Below are 23,199 nucleotides of genomic sequence, written 5' to 3' on the forward strand. Positions count from 1 at the left end.
AACCTAACCAAATTGGGTCATTTATTGGGTTGGGATGGATGGACTGGTGGATGGATGGATGGATGGATGTGGTGTAAGGTGTGTGTGTGTGTGTGTGTGTGTGGGTTGCTTTTTAGCTCCGATGACGGCGACATCATTTGCAATAATCGTTAAAAAGTCGTTACAATAGCTTTGTGGAAAAACGATGACTTGGCCAAATGATAAATCTACAATAGCCTAAACATCTGTATTTATTAATAAATGACAAAAATAGCAGCAGACGTTGCCTTCAGCCCACGCAGTCGCAGACATAGACGTTGAAGCCAGCAGAAGCAGTGGCAGAGGTAGGGGCAGAGGCAGCGGCAGCTAACGTAGACATGACGAGAGAGAGAGAGAGAGAGAGAGAGAGTGCTAGAAGAGAGGCCAATTGGGATGCTGATAAAGCCTTGGATGACTCATGCCCATGAATCAATTTCAATTCGGACATCGAACAGGGGACACTGGACTTAAGACACGGGACATTTTGAACTCGCCTGACCGCCAGATGACTGTCTGCCTGATCGATGACGCCATGCAGCAAGAGGCCTGGGACACGAATTGTTAGCCAGGTTCTAAAAAGCAACAACCAGCAATGCGTTGGTTGCCTGCCTGCCAGCCAATCAGCCAGTCAGCCGGCCAGCCTGCTTGCCAGCTATGGAACTGGCCATGATTTGAGGCCGGCTCTGAGCGAGCGTTTTTCTCAGTCACTGTGTGCGTGTGTGTGTGTGTGTGTGTGTGTGTGTGGGTCGAGATACTGCAAAATAAATCAATAAACCAAGTTGAATTGGCACAATCGAGAGAGGCAGCGACAGTCAGACAGACAGACACCCGCTATGGGCAACTAGCCAAATGCAGCAAGTGAACACCAATACATAGACAAATTCAGATTCAGATTCAGACTTAAACTAGCCACTAGCCAGTAGTGGCCAATGGCCGTTTGTCTGGTGTCTAAGCCGTGTCTACATGTCCAATACCAATACCAATACCAATTCATCTCGTCTCCCCAGTTCGATGAGTAATTTTTTCATTTTTTCCGCCCACCCACAAAAAATGTGTTGTTGTTGTAAACACGTTAGTTCCAGTTTTTACTTCGTTAGCCACGAAAACAAAAAAAACAGCAACAACAACAACAATATAATATTGAGCTATAAAAAGCAATTGTAACAATGACACCCACCAAAATTTAAAAACAAAAAAAAAAAAAAAAAACATGAAATACTCGTAACAACAACTCAATCGGGTGATTTATATATAAGAAATTTATTAACATACAAATAGAAATAATATAATATAAACAATATCCATCCATCTTAACGTATAGAGCACGTTTTCACATACATATTTGGTATTACCAATTAGCTAGATATATACTATATATATATTCCACTACATATTCGATATTTACTAGAAGCTTGTATGAATATTTTCAAAATATTCCACATTCGAATTGTATTTTTCACTTAAAATGAATATGTTTAAAAGAGTTTGACTTAGAACGAATGAATACCGAATGTATTCGTTTCATTTATTCAAATTATCTAAGTTGAATTGCGTTTTATTCAAAAATTTAGTTTATTTTGAAGTCGATTTCGGCATCAATGAACATTTTAATTATTGTTTACTTCTGTTTTTTTAAATTTAATACCCAAAGTTTGAATATTTTGAGAAACCTGGGTTATTGGCAGTGTCATGTCATCTTATTAACTTTTTGACTTGGCATCAACAAAAACTTTGAATTACCTATAATTAGGATTTTCCGAAATGGGACTTTAACTCTCTTATTATTTCTTTATAGCCTAGAGGAAGTTTTTAGCTCTAATTTGTTCTTAAAACTTAATTTTTTCAATCAGTTTGGCAATTTTCAAAACAAAACTTTATCGTCTATGCCCATCATAATCTTCGGCTAAGCGAATCTATTTAATATTATTTTTAAACAATAACAGTAACAATAATAATAATAAAACTGATCGTTTTATGTATGTGTACACATATACATGCACATATAAAGCGGCGCAGTCAACACTATCTACGGTCTCTTAGGTCTCTCAGGTCTCTTAACCTCCTCGGTCATAGTGGGGCAACTTTTTACACAGGGCATCTAATTAGAACTTGAAAAGAATCATTAAAATGGTGAAGCCAATTGGAGTCCAAAATCCTATTTAACTTAATATATAGAACTTTGTCTTGAAAATTGAGATACTCAATATAAGAATTCAACTATAAACCCTATTTCCTATAAGAGACAGATACATTTTGAAACATATGGAAGAAAGAGAGGTTTACAGTATTCTTTTGGGGAGATTTAGCTTACCTTTCAGCTCACGGTAACTGAACGTTGACGTCGACGTCGTCGTCGAAGTTGTAGTCTCGATTGCGGTGTCGCGTCATCTTCGTATTTGGTCGTCATCAGCTGACGCCGGCAGCAGAGCGGCCTGTTTTTTTCTTTCTTTCTTGCTATCTCTGTCTCTGTAAGCTTTGGGCGTCCACCTTGGTTTGATTCTGATTGGAAATTTCAGTCTGATTTTGGTGCTCGATCGATTGCAACGTGGCGACGCACGGTTAATTTTTTGATTATTGTTTTTTTTTTCGTTGAAAACTACAAAAACCAAATTACCCACAAAACTCATACAACATCAACAACAACAACAACATAAAAAGAAGCGACAATAATATAATTATTTATTTTTTTTTGTAATATAACGAAATATATTTGTATATATTGATCATTTTTTCCTAACTGTACCGAAATAATACCGAAATAAGAACCCCCCAAAAAAAGAAGAAAAAAAACCGAACCTAAAATCGAAAGAAACCAAACAAAAATTTGAAAAAAATAAAAGCCAAAGTCCAAAGGATTAGTCACACATCATTCAAAGAGTGTGTGTTAATTTGTGCAGTTACCGGTACAGCAACAAAACGAGCCCGGCTTAAACCAAGTGCCGCCAGCAGCAAAGGCAAAAGCAGCAGCAGCAGCAGCATCGAAGCGAAGAAAGGTGCAGAAACGAAACGATTTAAGAAAATATAAAAAAAAAAGATTTTTTGGGCGAGTCTCTGGTTTGTATCTTTGCCTTAAATGTATCTTGTTGCTCTTTCACACACACACACTCACACACAGTCACACATACATGTGTAACTTTCACACTTTCGCAAAAATTAGCATACCTTTTTTTTCTTCTCATTTTTTAGATTGGTTTTTTTTTGCTTTTCTTGAGTTTGTTAAAGTTTTTGTTTTGCCTTTGTTTTACCACAACTGTCAGTAAGTCAGCAAATCTTATGTCAACAAACCAAAAAAAAAAAACAACGTTTCTTATCTCAACTTGAAATATGTACTTGAATTACTCTTTTTGTCAAACGGGTATAGTGATTTTTGCTTGGCTACTTTTAGTATGGAGAAGATGGTTTTAATAAGTAAGACATACCAGATCCTTATGGACAGCCTATGTATATAGTAGTCTTAAGCCATAGAAAGAGTATAGAAATGTCGTTGTTAGTTGTTTTTTTCTTCTACCCAGGTGAAACGTTTCGGTGGGGTTCTGTTAACAGAATCTTGCTAGCGGCCATATGTTAATCTTAATGAATCTAATTACAGTGGAACTAGTTTCAAGTAGCCTGTAGGTAGCTTATAACCTTGTCAAAACATACGGGAACATGCCTACAATTTTATATGTACATACATACATATGTAGTTTGATATCTCAGATACATAAATGCCGTCTTATATACATATACATATATCTGATCAGTATAATCGGTAGAGAGTTGAAGTTTCTCACTCTCGAAATCACATCAAGGCGACTGTCTAAAATGATAAATGACATGACCGTTGAATGCGTTATGCATGAAGATTAAGCTATGAGATCATTTTTGTGGCAAAGTCACATTTTAAAGGTAAAAGATTCATTTATTTTTTTTGTTAACTAGGTGTTAATATATACACTATATATTTTTTAAGGAAATTTCATCAATTTAAAGATTCTAACAAAATATTACGTATACGTCATACGACAGAGCACTTTAATTATTAAGAAATGAGTTCCGAATGCATTTTGTATTTGAAACAACTTAAGAGTTCTCAAAAATAATTAATTTGGCATATAATGTTGTAATAAATGCATTTGTTCAAAACATTTAAAGTTTAGAGATCTATGGAAAAATATTACGTATACGTTAAGTAGAATGTTTCATTTCTAGATTTCAAAACGAATCGATTTGATCTAAAAGCACTTTTATTCAGTTAAAAACTTAAAATACGACAAATATCCGCTTCTGTAGAGATTTCATATATATTCAAGACCCGTTGAAATGTGACACTGACCCCATCGATCAAATGCTAAATTTCTTGATTACAATGGGGGACTCTCGAGTAAAACCTATAGAGTGTTTTAATATGCAAAACAGCGATCCATTGAAAGTGCTCCACTTTCTCAGGCTTTTCAGCACCCCAGAACGTGGTCTACAATGAAGTCGGGAGCGAAGCTAAGACAAACGCATTGCAGTAGGGAATATTGTCGTCATGGCTAGAAAAAGAAGAACAAACAAACAGGTAAACAAAACAAATACACACCGAACAGGTGGCAATGCTTCACAGTTCGAGGCAACACAAGTTGAGCGTGAAAATAATGACAAAATTCTTGAATTTGCTAGTACAATTCCCAAATTCCCTAACTCAAACCAAACCAACGAAAATATAGTCAGATTGTGTTAGTTCACCAGTTTGGCGAATCGCATGACAGCAATTAGGTCATTTTAATATTATGCATGCATAAAAATTGAAATGAAATTGAAATGGAAATAAAAATAACAAAATGACGCCAAAAGACGAAGCCAGAGAGAGAGATAGAGAGAGTGGGAGAGAGAGAGGGAGAAAGAGAGGCAATTAACATCTGCAGCAAAGTGCAAAACAATTTCCTTAACTCGACTACAAATTGAACAGATTGTTGATTGGGGACGGGAACGGGAACGGGAACGGAGACACAAGTGCTGCGAATGCTGGATAGATGGGTGGGTGGTCTACGGGATGGGGGGCGGGTGTATCGGGTGTTGAGTGTTTTCAATGTCATTCGGAGTAAGTCAGTGGCAGAGAGCCCACGCAAGTTTTTTCCATTTCGTTGCCGCAATCATCAACAGGTGCAATTACCGCAAATTAAGTGTAAGACAGGGACGGATATAAACATTGTGTGAGTGAAGAATAGGTGAATTATAACTATATAATGACAGTTGAAATTTTGAAAATATTAAATTTATATAATTTGCATACTAGACTTTTTGCCACCCCAAAGTCGACGTATTACCTTGAAAATTGAGGAAATTTTGATATGCAAGAACGATTTTCCTCTCAAAATACCCGATTTTCCCCATCGCCACTGGCCAATCTAAGTGCAGATCGATCAATTTTGCGATTCATTCAATAACTTGGAAATGAAATCAAAAACAATTTTGAAATGCTGTTGATTAGATCAAAATTCTATATTTTATAGTTATGCTAGCTTAAAGGGGGAAGGGGGATAAGTCTACGCCTGTGTTCGGATTTCCTTAAGCCAACATCATTTTTTTTTTTTCCGGCATTAGTTGAAGATTTTTTGCATGTTTGCCGATTTTTGGACTCAATTAAGTTTTTATTTAATTTTAATTTCAATAACAACAAAAGTAAAAGATTTTTGTTTCGTTTTGGTTTTTGTTTTTGTGAATTATGTTGACCTCCAAAGCTGGAACACGATAGCAATTGGCAAATAAAACAAAAACAAAAGGAAAAAAAAACCATATTCATATTCAGTGTGTATGTATGTACAATAATTTATCAGCAGTCTCGCATGTCACGTCATTCTCATTCTCATCCTCACATCATAATCGTCGTCGCCATCATCATCATCATCATCATCAACATCATCATCCTCTGCAGCAATCAGAACGCCAACAGGTTGCCACTGCTAAACTGAGATTGAGATTCGGTTTTTTGTTTGTTGTTTCTGTAAGATCGGGAGATGAATGAAGAGAAGGAGGCAGAGAAGGTGCCAAAGACGAAAGACTTCAACTGGTTATCATATGTATGTACTGGCTGGAGCTGTTTTTTAGAAATTACGTCATTTTGGCATCTTGCTTGCTGGCAAGACGAGGTGAGGCCTTTGAAAAAGCAAAACAAAACAAGACTTTGGTCTAGACTGTGGCACGAATCTCTGAATTTGGCTTGTTGGCTTTTTAAGGATTGGAACTTGAAGTGACCTCCTGTTTCCCCAACTCCAACTCCTGCATAAGAATTGCATCAAATAGATTTCACAATACAAGAAAAACCTTGATTTTCTTTCTGATCTATCTTTTTGTGTATCTCTGTTTTTTTTATCACTAAAAAGTTCTTTCTTCTTCTACGACATTGACTTGACTTGGGTATTGAGTGAAAGCGTTGATTTTGTTGTTTCGACCATCTGGTCATGCCATTTGTGTGTTGGCTTGGCTTGGAGCACACAAAAGGAGGCCAACAACAAACAGCAAAAAGCAACAAATGAAACAAAAGAAAGATGAATTAATAATAGTATTTGTAATTAAGAAAATGCTGTGTCTTGGTTTCATTTTCTCTGATATATTGATATAGAAGATTTAGTTTCTTAAGATTTTTCTCAATTACTTTTGAAATTAAAAAGATTTCATGTGTTCCAAGTAGTAATTACTCTATGAAAATGCTTTAATTATAGCAATTATATACCTGATACGTATTTAGTATATATATCGAAACTTTATACATAGATTGTGCATGTTCAGTTAGCTGCAAGAATTATTATTACAAATTGATTATATAGAAATAGGTTCTCATATTAGCTTATGGCTTATAAGCTTCTAAAATTAAACAGTTAACAAAGCTCTGGCCTCCACATCCAACTGTCTCGCTCTCTCTCACTCATTTTGCCATTGTAGGTATTTATTATTGTTAATACAAATGTTATTTGGCATGTTTTTCCGCTGTTGGCTGTCAACTGGTTGGTGATATCACCGACGCCTCACAACCGAAAGTTTAGAACCGATCTGTTTGGCCATCGATTCGATGATGTTGATGATAATAATAATTATAATGATAATTATGACATTGATGATCGGTACAGACCTGTCGAAAACAAAATACAAATTTTAGACTAAGACTTGACCGATTTCTATGAAATCTAACGATGAGGTAATCACTACATCTTAATATAGTCTTCAACATAAACTCACAAATAGTTAGTGTTTCAATTTAAGAAATTGGATCTCAGCCTAATTGTTTTCAATTCATGTATACTCTTTATGGAAGAGTATAAATGTACCGTGGAATTCTCACCTCTACCCCTCTCTTCAAGCTCATGCTTTGGCAGTTATCGGTCAGCATTTTTTGCAATGTTATTTATAAACAAAAGCGTCATATACCTATGACAGCCGCCACGTCTCGAACTTGATAACTTAACTGTAAAAAGTGGCCAACAGACCTAGAGGTAAATAATAAAAAACGCATTCGACAGATTATGAGAAAGAAAAACAACAATAAAACGGGGTAATTTTCTACAGTGATGACTGCCTAAGATCACTAGCAAGTTCATAAGATTTTACAATTTAATATATATTTGATAATGATGATAGTTAACCCTTTTAGGGCCAATGTTGTACTGAAAGGATTAAAGTTCTTTCACTGACTTTCAAAGCAACAACAAATCCTTAGACTGAAAATCCAATCTCCTTGCTCTCTAGATTTCTAGATCTATTTGATGGAAGGTATACCAAAGGGGGTAAAAAACTTTATGTCTCTTCCAAATTGCTTCTATTCGGTTAAAAGTTTTTAAGTTAAGTATTTTTTTCAGTTTTTTATCAATGAAATTCAATATATTTGGTCCAAGTTTTCAGATCTTGAATATCTATATGTTAAATAATTAATTCTGCCACCGAAGCTAAAGTTCTATATATTGATTATTTGTATCAAATTATAATTCAAATTAAGGAAGACTTATTGAGATATTAGAATATATAGAGAGAAATAGATAGGAAGAGGAGAGTAGACTTGGAGGAATGGAAGAAATATATATCTCTATATATATACTTGTATCTGTTTGTTTTCTAGATTTCTCCAAGGTCATGTGGCATAGTTTTCGTAATAAAAATTGAATGTTTATAGTTTCCTTTTTTGTTGCTGTATCAATTTCATTCATAAGTAAAAAGTATATCTTGTATGTATAATAATTGTATATACTTTTGCTATGGCAACTGTAAAAGATTTTGAGATGCAGCAAAACTGGAACTAGCTTTCTGTCTGTCACTCTCTGTGTGTGTGTTTTTTTTTTACATTTTAAGTTTAGCTAATTGGTGGCTGGAGTCCATAAAAGGCGCTCATTCGCTGTTTCTCGCAACGTTGCAGCGTGGGCTTCAATCTGGTAGCCACACACTCTTCCCCACTCCACTTCACTCCACTCCAATCCACTCTACTCCACTTCACTTCACATCACATCACATCACTTGCAATATTGTATTTGTTAAATTGTTTCAAGGACAAGCTGATTACTCAATATGTGATTCTATATGTTATGTGGCCCATTTCAGTGGCAGCAATCCGAGGACAGTGAACGCAAGAAGCAAATACGATCGCATCTTTACAAGTTACGCGAATCACGTTTGAGGAATTTATATAGACACGATCAGTTAGCGGCGGACATAATGTCGGAGCCCAATTCAAACACTTTGGCTGGATCGTATGGCAAGGATCCATTGGCCACCAGTCATGGCGATGCCTTGCTGGATCAGAATTTTCAGAGTCTCAAGTCGAAGGAGGTGCGCGATTCAATGAGTCCAACACACGAGATCAAGTTTCACTCGATGAGCCTAACCCAACCGAATACAACCGGATGGGATGTGCAGACCTCATCGGAGGTTAGTCCCGATGGACGAGCCTATCGCACGGAAACATTGGCCAAGACAGACGGTAAGTTGTTGATAACTGTGACAAAGTGTTTGTCGGGTGCTGTGTACCCCTAACCTGGTCCTACAATAAAAATTCTTGTGTTCTGTGTGTAACTCAATTCTGTTTGTCCCCCTCCCTCCCCCACCATCATCCATTTATGTGGCAGGTGTTGAAAAGCTCAATGGTGGCGGCATTGCGGAATTTAAGGGTCGCAACGAGCAGCGTTCGAGTGCCTCGCATCAGGGCGATGACAAGAACTTTGTTAAGAAGGCCTCGGAGAGCTCCAGCACTCAATTGCAAGAAAATGTTGTCTTTGGTGACGACACAAGCGGTCGCACCGAAATGAAGATGAGCTCAACAACATCGTCTTCCACATCCAAGGTGGTTTCATCATCATCATCCTCGACGGTCGAGTATGGTAATGGTGATGATAACTCTCCGCGTTATTTGCTAAATGAACAGGCCACTCCTAGTCGTAACCCTCATCATCAGCAGCAGCAGCAGCAGCAACAATATAATCAGCAGTTACATCAACAGCAACAACAGCGAGATTGGGAAGAACACCAGCGTATCCAGGAGCAACGCATCCAGGAACAGCGTCATCAAGAACATCGCCAGCAGGAGCAACTACGTCAGCAGGAGCAACTACGTCAGCAGGAGGAACGTTACTCTGAAAGCCGTGAGCAATCCAACAGTACCAAGAACGTTTCCACCCAACAACACTATGAGGAAAATAAGCGCTATGTAGACATGGACAAGGCATCACCCGAATATCAGCGTCATGTCCAACATCTTATGGCTCAACCGGGTGAGATTATCTCGAATACTGTGGAGTACCCCAAGCCGAATGTGAAAATGATTACAACCGTGAAACGTTTGCCCGATGGCACCATTGTCAAGAACAAGCGCTATGAGACCGAACAGTTGTCCCCAACAAAGGAGACGGCCGGACCACGTGATCACCCTCGTGATATGGTGGATAGTGCTGCGCCAACAGTTCGTCGTCGTCCATCGGGCAACGAGGTGGATGAGCATGTTACCCAGTCGCAAAGTTTCTCTTCTGTCAAGAAGTCGAGTCGTCGTTTTTCCACAGAAACCACTTCGGAGACCATTCAGGAAACCCACGATGATCGTGAGCATGAGCAGCCAAGGCAGCAAATTAAAGCTCCATCGCCAGGTCGTCAGGATTTTAGCACTCAGGGGTTTCCATCGGTGAGACCGAATAAGCCCACTCAAGAGTTTCAGGGTCAACGACCTTCAACCCCTCAGTCGCCACGTCAACAACCAACGACAAACTCCTTTTCCACACACGGATTTCCCTCGGTGAAACCCAATATTGCCACACAGGAGTATCCCAGTCAGCGGCCATCTAGTGCCCTGAGCGGTGAAGAGGTCATTGTGGTGAAATCTGAGAAGAGTCGTAATGTCAAGCAGCACACGAGCTCAGAGCATACAATTGAAACGGAATATGCTGGCGATGATCAGCCTCAGGCTCCCTCGTCGATCCGATCGAAACCACAGGCTCAATTAAGGGCATCAACCCCCAGCTGGGAGCAAGCGCCGGCAAGTCCAAGACGTTCAGATGTACGCGAAGATTTCAGCACTCATGGCTTTCCATCCGTACGTTCGGATCAGACGGATGGCGAGGTAATCCATCATGTCACCAAGACGGTAAGTCGTAATCACAGCGCCACGCATAAGACCAATGCAGAGCGTGTCATTGAGACCGAGGTGGAGGAGCCCGAGCAGCAGCAGCGTCGCCGACCACAGCAGCTAAATGCCCCCAACAAGGCACAATACACTGGACCCCGGTCACCCACACGTCGCTCACCGACACGCAAGCCAAGTGGCCAAGCCTCACCGTCGGCACCAGGCCAGACCAATCGATCGGGTCGCCCTGGATCAGAGTCCACGACAAGTACAACTTCTTCAACGGTGACGCGTCGCCAATTGCAAAAGGAGCGGGAAGTTGATGCCGCGCATCGCGCCTTTGCCGCTTCTCTGCGCAGTAGCTCACCAGCGGAAAGCAACATCTCCGTTGGATCACATTCCACGCATCCACGACGCGATAGTGGACGCGACTCGGCAGAGCCACAGCGTTTGACGCCACGCTCGAGCATCTCCTCAAGCCGTACATATCGCCGTGATGCGCGCGAGGGCTCCCATGACAGTCATGCCCCGTCCGAATCGAGTCGCATTAGCTCGACGACGGTGACACGCCATGCCGCGCCAGCCAGCCACGTTACCACCACCAGCACCACCAAAAGTGTGGGTAAAAACGTTGTTACCAAGCAGCAGCAGCAGCATCACACTGTTGTGAAATCCCGTAATGTGCAAGGTTCTAACGAAACAATTGATCTTATGCCGCAGCGTTTGCAAAAATCCCCGTCTCCGACGAGCGGAACGACCAAAATAACGACCACTAAAACGACAACAACCACTCAAGTAACGGCTCCTTCCCCTGCACCGGCACCGGCAACGGCATCGGCATCGGCACCAACTAAACCATCAGAGGCACCATTAGCCAGTCCATCAGTCGGCAGTAATGAACCGTCCAAAGTCCCAGGTACGAATTAGTGAAAGCTAATACAAAAACAAAACATATAAATATATCTCTTACACATAAAACTATGTATCTCGGAATTATGTATGTATATGAATGTATCCTTCAGATAACAACCTATCACAGTATACGTATACTACTACTAAGCCAGGCGATATATTCTCTTTGCCACCTACTTCTCCTACTTCTACTATTAACAACAACAACAATGAACCAACTATAACTACAACTACAACTACAATCCCAAAAAGAACCAACAACAACAACAAGAACACACCACTAACCACCTCCAAGAACAGCCAGAACTCCGACACCACCGAAACAATCATTAAAACAAAGCTGAGCACAAATGAAGCTACCTCAACAGCTGCCCCTGTGGAAGAGCCACCGTGCGTTAAGCGACACTACTATAAGGTCGGTCCGTCCGTTAAGGAGGTCCCAGATCCGGTTCCGGTTCCGGTAACGAATGCAACAGCGGTGACAAGTTCAGAGACCGTTGGTAAGGCATGAATCCCGAAATAAACCACACCAACAATACACACACACACACACACACACATACATATATACACTTTGTAACTATACCAATTACTCTATTTAGTATTTAAAAACTATTTCTGTTTTTGGAGTACTTGCAAATAAAAACTTTTTACTGATTACAAAAACAAAACAAAAAATAAATAAAACCAAATGCAATCTTGAAATATTCAATATTTTGCTCAAGCACAAACTAAACTTACCAAACAAACTGCATGACCGAATGCGCCCCTCCCCCCCTCAATTCCTTTGAGAGAGAGAGAGAGAGAGCGAGAGAGAGAGGGAGTGAGTGGGCACAACGGGGGGGACTCTTAAAAGAGATCGAACAAATTTTTCCAACTTGCTATTAACCTTGAACACAGCTGTCTTTGCTGTCTTTGCTGCCTGCCTGCCTGTCTACTTGTCTAACCCATTTAGAGCCATTAACCCAATGCCAACTTACCAACTCGGAACTTAGAGATGTAGAAGTAATTATAACCCCCTTCGATTGTAGTCGTAACTAATCCAATAACTGCAATGGTAAAGTACACCAAATCCTACACATACTACCATACCAAAACAATCCACACCAAGCGACGTCGGTTGCCATTTAAGCTTATGCCTTGCTGTTGATGTACTCCCTTCGCAGCAAAGCCCAAAGAACGCCCTAGCAGCAGGCCCAGCATCGATGAGGATGGCCCAGTCAGGCTCAGCTCGAAATCCAAGTCGCCGAGCATCGAACGTCGACCTGTGCAGCGCGAAACAACTTTTGAAAGTCCCAAGAAGCGTCCAGAGGATGTTTCGTTCATCAATGAGCAGGAAACTGTGATTCGGGTGACCACCACAAACAGCGAGGTGAGAGACAAGTCTGGCAGTCCATTGCCTCGCCCTCGTTCACGTCCAGGTAGTCCCGAAAAACAACCCACCCAAGAGTTGCCACGTTCTGTCAGTCCTGAGAAAACAAAGCCAACAACCCAAAATATCGACAGGGCTCAGTCACCAGCAGGACACAGCAGCCCAGTGCCGAGGCGTTCCAAGGATTTTTCAGGTCCAAACACTCTCGAAAAGCCCCATTCACGTCAACAAGTGCCGGCTTATGCTGAAACGGTTGAGTTAACAAGTCAAACTAAGCAAAAAACGCTCGAAAAAGTCCAACCAGATCGAGAAAGTCCTATTCGTGGCCCAACAGACCGAAAATCCAAAAGCCCTGAGAAAATTTTGACGGAAAAACCCAAGACACAATCGCCAAGAGTGAGTTCGGAACGAGTAATTCAAATTTCAGACAATCGCAAACCAACGGAAACGGAGGAGGACACTCTATTCCGTACTACCATAAACGAAACCATTAAGACCACAACGAAAAATCTAAACGAAGAGTTTATAACGAACGAGCGTCAGAGTCAGCCCCAGCCCCAGTCCAAAACCCACCCAACAGAGACACCAAAACCCAATTTGGAAGAGGCTCCAGAAAGCCCCGATGGCGGTTTCTACTCAAAGAGTCCAAATCCTGAACCTGAAAGTGAGCCAGCTAAACCTACTTACCGGAAAAAGGGTCTAACCCGTAGAGAAACTTTTGAGGATCGTTGTCGCAAAATCTTAGGCATGGAAGAAGATGGCGATACACAGGGTAACTATACAGCGAAACCCAATAATGATGAAAGTGATGACGATGGTGTTGATGATGATGATGAAGAGACAACCAGCGAAGTGGTGGAACAAACCGAGACGGAAACTATACAGGTAAAAGTTGAAGATTGTCTGGATGATGATGATGATGAAGATAAGGCTCGTCGTGTGACAGAGACATTTGTCGTGCGTACTCAGCCAATTATCAAGATTGAGGATGATCAACCTCAACTTAGTGAGGTGACAGTGGAATTAGTCAGTGAGCCTGAAGAATTGATGGAACCATCACAAAAAACCATTGATAATACCGAAGAGATGACCATCAATGAAGAAACGACAATTGTTATCAATAAACGTCCCTCAAAGTCACCATCAGTGGAGCGTAAGGCTCCGGCTCCGGCACCGTCTTTAGTGCAGCCAAGTTCAGTTCCAAGAAGCCCCTCGCCAGGGACAAGTTTCGTGGCAAAAAAGGTTATCAGCACAGATAAAACCGTTGTAGAAAAGAGCACCAAATCTTTGCCTGATAAAAAACAACCTAGTGATTTGCGATCCACAAATGTCACTAAGATTCCCTTGGAAAGCAAACCATCTACCATGAAGAAGCAGCCATACGATGATGAGCCAAACCAGAGCGAACCCAAAATGAAGACCCCCACTGAGAGACGTAACTCACGAAATACATCGACAACAAGCACTTCGACTACTAGTACATCGACCAAAACTTCGTCGGTTAAGCAAACTGCATTGAAGGAACCGCAACCAACTACAACCCCCTCCAAAGGTCCCAGCGCTAGGAGCCCACGCAAGGAATCTTTGCCAAGGCGAGAAACCGCCAAGCGTGACTCTGTAGTAGAAGAGACACGCACGAATACTAAAACAAAGTCATCAGTCACAAAACCGAACGAATTAAGCCCCTTGCCCTCATCGATCAAGGATCGTCTTCGCTCTTCGCCTCGCAAACAGAGACCCCAAATATCCGACAACGTGGATGGAGAATCTTCTTCACCCGATGGTAGTCCGACACGTCCAGCAACCACGGAACGTCGCCGATCCAGTAACATTTCCGTACACACTGAGATCATCATAGATCACACGGCTCCCAAGACACCCTCACCACGAGTTGAGCGAAAATCCGTATCGAAAGTCAATCCAACACGTAAACCATTCCCAGTCGTTGAGCGGAAAGAGTCAGCACCAGTGCCGCGGGTTACCAAACGTGACAAGGACAAGGTGACTCGTTCCACCAGCGAAAATGTGATCAAAGTGGTAAATGGCAAACCAAGTAAGCCGACTGTGGAAATGAGCACATTGCGCCCTCATACAAACCGCACCACAAAGTGCTTTACCACAAAGACCATCAACTTATCGGAACAGATCAGCAATAACGAGCTGGATATGGAGAATGTCATTATCGATATACAACAGGCGAAGAGCTCGAGAGAACCATCACCGGATCGCATAGTGCCAACACCAGTGCCAGCCGAACTGGACACTGGTAAGCCCCGTTATCCGGATGTTGTCCAAGAGCCAGAGGATGAGCCCCGTAAGAAACCCATTGTCACCAATATACCAATCTTCGAGGAAGAGGCCAATTCATATGTGGGCTATCAGATATCTGAGTTGCGTACCTCCAATGGCATCGAAGATGATATACTAGATAACCCCACTGTGGAGGCTCCTCAAAGTTTGGATTATCCCACCAGCAGTAGCCGTAATACCATCGTAAATGACATCGTTGAGGACGAATGCCTGCTGAGTGTGCATGAGAAGGTATCCAAATTTACGCACTCCGCCGAGCAGGTGAAGCAACCGAAATCCTCGACACCTTTTACTCGTCAGTTCGATGAACATACCAAGGTGTCGGCAAGTGATGAGTGTTTGCTTTCGATCAATCAAAAGGTGGATAAGTTTTTGAAGACAGCGGAGAATATAACCAAGCAACCGATAACACCGACTCGTGACATAGAGCGTCCGAATTATGAGGACCTGGACGATGAGTTGCGTCAAGATGACTGCACCTTGAGTGTCTCACAAAAGGTATACAAATTCATTGATACTGCCGAGAAATTGGCACCCACTGTACCACAAAAGTCACCCGGATTGGTGGCTAACATTGAGCGTCATATATCCAGACAGAGTGAACCCGAATTGGAAGACGAATCAGAGCCAGAGAATCCAATAGATTCTGATACAGATGTAGAAAAGAAAAGTCCGCTCGATGAAGAGGAACTTACGCCCATGTCCAAGAATCATACGACAGCCTTAGAGCTGAAGCGGCAAAAGGATATTCTCAATCGTCCATCAGTATTTGGCAAAACGCAGCCGCAGCCGAGTAAACCTCGTAGTAATCCAACCACTGCTTTTATCAATGAAGAGCGCAAATCTCAGAGTGTAAATCAACGGACATCAACAACAACAACCAGGCAAACAACTAGTCCTTCAAAGTCACCAAGTCGCTCTACACGTCCTTCGCTTGCCCAAACCCGTCCCAAGCAACCAACCCAAGTCAGTGCCACAGATTCGGGAAGGGACACCAAGAGCCCAACAAAGCAAATGGAGCATATAAGCCAACAACAATGGGTTCACAATGATGTAGATATCGAGGTAGAGGAGGTGGGACCTGCTCCCGGTGCTTATAAGGTGCCCTCAAAACCCCAAGCCAAATCGCCATCCCTTTCACCATCGCCGTCGCCATCGCCAACGCGATCGCGACCATCGTCCTCTCGTACTGCTAGCAAGACCAACTCCACCGTAGTTAAAACCACCTCCTCCACCACTGAGCACCACAACACCAGCACCACCATGCATACCCCAACTAACCAACAACAACAACAACCACAGGCCAGACCCAGCCATAGCCCCAGTCCTTGTTCCAGTTCTCCAGTTGACCATAAAATTGACTCACTTCCAGGCCAGGTTAAGCCAACACGTTCCAGCACGGTGGCCTCACGTCGAAATGTCTTTGAAAAGGCTTCATCGCCATCGCCAAGACCAACTAGTCCAAGCACAGAGCCCAATGGACGTCGTCCTTCCTACATGGATCACACTAAAAGTTCTCTGGAACACATACGTCGTGATTCTTTGGAAATTAACAAGACCCATTATTCACGCAAATCCTCCATTGAGGACGAACCCAACGGTGAGCCACGTAATCCGAATACATCTGTTAAATTCGATGTGCCCACTAAGCGGCAATCCACCAAGACGTCTAGTAGCATCAGTGAAGGGGTCAAACAGATCGATTTGGAAATCGAAGAGATATTCGATCTGCAGATCTTGGAACAACTTTTAGAGACCGTAACCAGTTACGAGTTGCGTCGTCGTATACGAGCTCAGATGCGTTTGATCAGAAAGAATATGATCAATGCTGGAACGACAACAACAACAGCAACGACCACTACCACAACGAGCAAGACCAGCAGCCTAACATCATCTCCCAGTGCTGGCCGTAGTCCCTTGCCCTCTCGTCGTGAACCACAGCCACGTGATCGTAGTCACAGTCCCGAAGGCAAGGCGACCCTTAAGGTGCGAACCAATAGCAATCGCTTGCAATCCCGAACTTCGGAGCAAGTAGATATCAATAGCCTACAAGGCAAGCCACCAGTCAAACCCCGGGAACGTAGTGCTAGTCCAGCCCAAAGTCGACCAGCTACCGACACAATAACAACCACTACCACGACGAGAACAACCACCAAATCCCGCAATGGTCCATCAACATCATCACCAACGCCCGAAAGGCGTTCCAGCAAGCCCAGCAGCAGTGGACCCATTTGGGCTGATCGTAGTAAAGTACTACGGGGTCACAGTAACCCCGTAACCTCTCAGTCACCAACTTCAGTGCGCAAGAGTTCCACCTCAAGTACGACCAGTAGCAGTAGCAAGGTTACACGTACCCAAATGGCAACGAGTTCCACCAGTACCACCAGTTCCAGTACCACCAAGAAGAACAACAATCGTGAAGAAGATTCCATAACTTCTAGCTATGGCGTTGGGCCTACAGATGAGAACGGTTTGCCTGTTTTTGGATTACGAGCACTCAAGAAGAAGACCCAACCGGTGCCCTGTGAGACCAAAGAAGGTAATAAGACCTCCCTCCCTCCCGCTTCTATTGAAAATTTAACCCATTTAACTCTCTCTCTTTCTCTAGAAGTCACAGGTTATGTCATTGAAGAGAAATTTTACTCCGACAGCAAATCTCCGCCACGTCATGAGCGCAAGGAACTTCATTATTCCACCAATGCCGATGAATTGTCCAAGCTTCAGACACAATTGGAACGCAAGTCCTCAAATGATTCTTCATCCCATGCCATTATCACACGAGAGTTTGAGAAGATTGAACCACCAAGTGATACCAAGTATGTGCGACGCGGATCGGTTAAGGAACTAAGTGAGAAATTCATACAGAAAGAGTCAACGACATCTCATGTCGAAATGCCCGACACGGAGACGGAAGATAGTGAATCGAATGAGGTTTGCAGTGTCATTGAAGTCGAAACACCAGCCCAATTGAGACACAAAGAGCGTTCAAGCTCTACATTCAGCTCGAATTCCACGAGCACACGATCACAAAATACACGTTCTTTTTTGAATACCAAAGGAGAGGAACGTCTGGTAACTGGGGTGAATGATGTCCTAGATCGTATGCGTAATGCCGATAATGGTAAGCATCAAAAGAAACAAACACATATAGAAGAATAAACGATTGATATATATATGTATATTGATAGTGATTGAACCTGGTGATTCTAACGAGGATCGTGAGGCACGGGCTTTGCTTAATAAATTCCTTGGGGCAAGTGTTTTGATGCAGGGCGTGGAGAGTATGTTGCCACCCGGCACCACCACCAGCAGCAGCACCACCACCACCAGCACCGCCGGTCAACGTCAGAATAGCCAAGCGGTAAGTCAAATTGTGCAAATTAATTTCTCTTGCCCACCATCCCGCTTTCTCAATATACATATGTGCCCTCCCGTCCCCTTGTTGCCCCCAACTCTCACAAGTTGCTCGCTCTCTCTCTCACATTGATGCTCTTTTGAGTGCCGTGTGCGTGATGCGACGCCTGGCTGGCCAGGAACACACACGCCATGGCCATAGCCATAGACATAGCCATCAGCCGCCAACCATCAGCCACCATAGCATCGGTCCAATGCCGTCTCCGTCTCATCAGTTAGTACACACTCAGATGCGGCATCGATCACTTGTGCGACGACGACGACCACGACGACGACTAGTGTTTTCCACCGATCAGAACCGAGACCGAGAACAAATAACTAAATAAAAAAACAACAACCACAACAACAACAACAAAAGAAAAGAGAAAGAAAAGTGTAAACGCAAAAAAAAGAAAAGAAAAAAGAAAAGCAAAGTAGGCAACCAGCAACCAATAACAACAACAACAACAATAACACGAAAAAAGACAAGTTTTTCATTTTGGTTTGAAATTGTATTTTACTTGGTTTTTTTTTTTTGTTGGTTTTTTGTTAGTTTCTTGTGCCGTTTTTGTTATTACTATATAGTATACCTATATTTTTGTTATGGTGAACGAACGCGAGTGCCCATATATGGTCTAAGAGGCAACCAGCCAGAAGGAAACTAACCGACAGCGTGTAAGTATTAGGGAGAGGCATGGAGGTTCAGGCATTTGGACTATATGGTTGGATAGATGGTTTGATGGATGGATGGATGGATGGATGGATGGATGCATGGAGAGATGAATAGACGTTGACCGGTCTCGGTATCAGGGGGAATATAATAGCAAAAAGGGAGGGGGAAAAGGGGGTAAAAGGGAGCGATGAGGCGCTGTACTAGTTGAAGGCGTGGCCAAAAAGGCTTTTCAATTATTTTTAGTAGTAGTGTGCATAACTTGAGAAAAAGAATGTTCTGTCACGACACCTCAAAAAATGCACCTGAAAGAAAGCCAAAGAACACAAAAAAAAAAACGCGACGACGACAACTTTGTCTAAATATACCAATATATATATATGTATATATATATACATATGTATATGTGTTCAAAAGAGCGATACAGATCTAAAGCTAGAAATAAATAAATAAATAAATTTTTTTGGGTTTTTGTTTTTGGTTTTTTTTTTGGGGAGAGGGATGCGTTGAGAATGAGAACGCAAATGTACGGAAAAATTTCGACGAAAATAGCGCAACGATAGGCACTATTTTTACGTACCGACGACGACCAAACGATGAAGGAGCATTTTGCTTAGATATATACACACATACACATATAAACGTGTGTGTGTATATACATACACATTTTAATATATGCATGTATGTACATATATACATACATCCAACACATTTGTCTATTCAAATAGTATTTGACTAGATCAGCTACATACATAGTCAGCCGCCTGGCTAGCCCGATTGGAGAAAAGCGAATCGACCCATCAAAAACCAAAAAATGTGCATGTGCAGCAAATGAATGCATGATCCGATTTTGATGTCGACTCTATATACTTATGTATGTGTCTCAGCAATCATTAAAAGATACATACATACACATATACATCACACACCAGGCCATAGCCATTATTATATGTAGTTATCTATGATATTCCAGAGTCAAGTTCTCATGAGTCATCTAAAAATATATATTAATTCCATAAAGATATAAAAAAGAAATCTCAACTAATCTTTGGGATAAGCGTTCAGGGTTTATGGGTAACTTCAGCCAAAAACTTTTTAACTATCAGATAGATATGTTCATCAGATGCATATTCTGTCTAGATCAAGATAGATCTTTATACATACTTTGATGAAAGTTCCTTGAGTTCACATCATGATCGCTCTTATAGAACAGTTCTAAGTTAGATGCAATTTTGGGATGCAAATGATCATCGTATATCGAAATGCATAGGATGGATATATTCTTTAAACAAAAGGCATTAGATGGAATAATTTCAAAGCAATTATTCCACATGATAGAATGGAAAATCTTGTTCAGAATTTTTGAGAGTACATTTACGTCTAATTACAAGTAGAAGAAAGAATTGAAAATATGTACTAAATACAGTGCTGGATCAATATTTAGAACACTTTTTAAGCTCTTTTGTGTAAGGAGACGATTTAACCAATAAGATTTAGCCGCTCAAAGTATAGGGAAATCAAATTAGGGTACGTTAGTTTATGGCTAAGTGACTATAGCTAACTCAAGAATTGTTTGCGATCTCATCATAATAATAAATAAATGAATCGAGTGCTCTTAAATAATGTTCCAGCACTGTATATACATATTTGTAATAACAGTAGTTGTAGTAGTTCTGCAACTTTTATGGAGTAGCTATAAATTATGTATGTATGTACATACTGACTATATCTATGGATACCATAATTTGTTTTCCTCATTTTCTTTTCTGACTAGCACAATTCTTGTTACTTAGTTAAGCGTAACGTGTTTGCAATGTTTCATCATCATCTTCATCACTTGTCCCTTTTAGCCTTCAGTTGTTTCATTAGACGTTTATGTCTGTCTGTGTGTGTGTGTGTCTGCTTTATGACTTTAAAAGCCGGTTTTAGTTACCCTATAGAAAAAAGGATGTATTAGAATTTCAGTTCATAACGATGACTTGAATTAGTTGCTTAACCCAAAAGAATGTTAATGATGATTGGAATGGAATTCCCTATTCTTCAGCCTTTCTGTCTTAGCAAAGTTCATTGATTTTCAACTTTTGGCTTATAAGCTATCATAGGTCTGTAGTTACTTGAAGTATCTGATAAAAAGGCGGATACAAACTCTCTTATTTGCAATTTAACATTATGTATCTTGAGTTTTTCATTAAAAAATGTTTTCCCCTTTTTTTTTTTTGCTTCTTGTTTCATAATTCAATTGGGGTCTGCTCCTGTTCTCTCTTTGTTTTGCATGTCAAAAGAAAATCTCGTTTTTCTGGTATCTGTGTATGTGCTTAAAATATATACCGATAAGTATGTATGTGTGTGTGTGTGTGTGTGTCTATGTGAAACGCAAAATGAATATTTTCAATATATTCAGTTTTGGTTTCTTTGGAGGCTCCTGGTGGGCGTCGTTTATCCACTGACGGCCTTCCCTGTCCATTGCCAACTTTGGCTAAATTTAAAACAAATCATTTTATGTTTTGTCTTTTTTTTTGTTGTTGTTGTTGTTGTGTTGATTGTAAACTAAACTAAAAAACAAGAACAACAACAATGGCTACAACATTAATTATTTTCCCCCACTCTCGAATCGAGGAGACTGTGTGAGGCAGGAAAAGGCTGGAACAGTCAGTGACCAGTCAATGACCAACCAATTGCCCAGTTGCAACTGGCAACTGGCAACTGGCAGCGCAATTTTGCATCTTGTTCCATCGTTCATAACCCATTTCACCCACTTCACTTCACATCACTTCACTTTTCCCGTCATTGTTTTTTTTCTTTTTGGTTGGTTGCGTTTTGGTTTAGGTTGTTCCGCTTTGTCGGAATTACGCCAAATACTTTGGCACTTGCCACTTGGCACAACAGCAACAATACTCACAACGACAACAACAACAACCACAGCAACAACAACAACAACAGACAGAAACAATAAAACAAATTAATGAAAAATGAAATTAAAATTGACAAACAAAAACATAGAGAAACGTTTTTCGTTTACATATAAAAATCTTTATTTCTAATTTTTGGGGTTGTCTACGTTTTTGAGTTACCCCTTGATATTAAGAATTATTCTAAATCAAACGGAATAATTATAAATTCTAATATCCCTCCTCTACTGACTATATTTATCATATTTTTTAATATAATGCTAGAAGAATCCTTTTTGTTGATTGATCTTCCTTCCCAGAAAATAGTTGATTAAAGCTTTCTATTAAAGATTTTTAATGAGACAATAGTATACCTCTTTTATATCCCTCATTTTCGATGTAGGGTATATACATATATTATATAGAATTTTTTCATTTATTTATTTATGTATTTTTACGTATTTTTAATGTGTCCTACATTTGTTAGTTGCCTATTTAAATAGAATAGAAAATGTTTGCCAAACGAATTTGAATGTTCATAATGTTTAGTTTGAAGAGAATAGATTTGCATACCCTGTAGTAGGAATCAAAGCAATGCAAAAGGGTATATTAAAGATGACAAACTTATAAGAAAATATTTTATACTAAGCCCCTAGGCATGGAGGGGAGAGCAATGGACAATGATGTTTTCCATTTGGTTTTTCCCACGAGAATTTATGTGTCTAACTTTTTTACTGTCACTTTTTCGACTAACGAATCACAACGACTCTAAAGAAGTTAGAAGTGTTGAAAAAGGTCTGAGTTTGAGTTTATTTTTCAGGACTTTTTGGTCTATTGAATATGTTGCTAAAGAAGTAAACTTGTTACCTACAGGGTATCATTTGAGTCGTCTCTTCTTTTTGTTGTGTTGTCGTTTTTGTTGGTACTTGAAAAAGTAACAATGTTAATCCTTATATTGCTAGCCCTTTTGCACGTTTTCCGTTATCTCTCTTTCTCTCTCCATAGATCTACCTTATATATTTCTCTCTCTCTCTCTCTCTATCTTTCTCTGTGTGTGCATACATACATTGTTATACAT

At 40.8% G+C, this 23,199-nt stretch overlaps 1 protein-coding gene across 10 annotated transcripts in view; it reads left to right on the forward strand.

The window, feature by feature from the left end:
- Nucleotides 1-23,199, forward strand: part of LOC6641489 (microtubule-associated protein futsch) — a 35,986-nt gene that overhangs the window by 362 nt on the left and 12,425 nt on the right. For 5 of the 10 annotated variants that reach the window (XM_023175285.2, XM_023175274.2, XM_023175276.2 and 2 more), the window contains exons 2-7: nt 8,569-8,947; nt 9,093-11,492; nt 11,599-11,988; nt 12,655-17,709; nt 17,779-18,291; nt 18,359-18,531. In XM_023175285.2, the coding sequence (XP_023031053.1) occupies nt 8,569-8,947; nt 9,093-11,492; nt 11,599-11,988; nt 12,655-17,709; nt 17,779-18,291; nt 18,359-18,531 (8,910 nt within the window). Of the gene's footprint in view, nt 1-2,906; nt 3,012-8,568; nt 8,948-9,092; nt 11,493-11,598; nt 11,989-12,654; nt 17,710-17,778; nt 18,292-18,358; nt 18,532-23,199 lie in introns of those variants that run through there. The other 5 variants (XM_047011378.1, XM_023175281.2, XM_023175277.2 and 2 more) reach the window with 5 other exon arrangements.

The sequence above is a fragment of the Drosophila willistoni genome, assembly GCF_018902025.1.
Source record: "Drosophila willistoni isolate 14030-0811.24 chromosome XL unlocalized genomic scaffold, UCI_dwil_1.1 Seg141, whole genome shotgun sequence".
Classification (NCBI taxonomy): domain Eukaryota; kingdom Metazoa; phylum Arthropoda; class Insecta; order Diptera; family Drosophilidae; genus Drosophila; species Drosophila willistoni.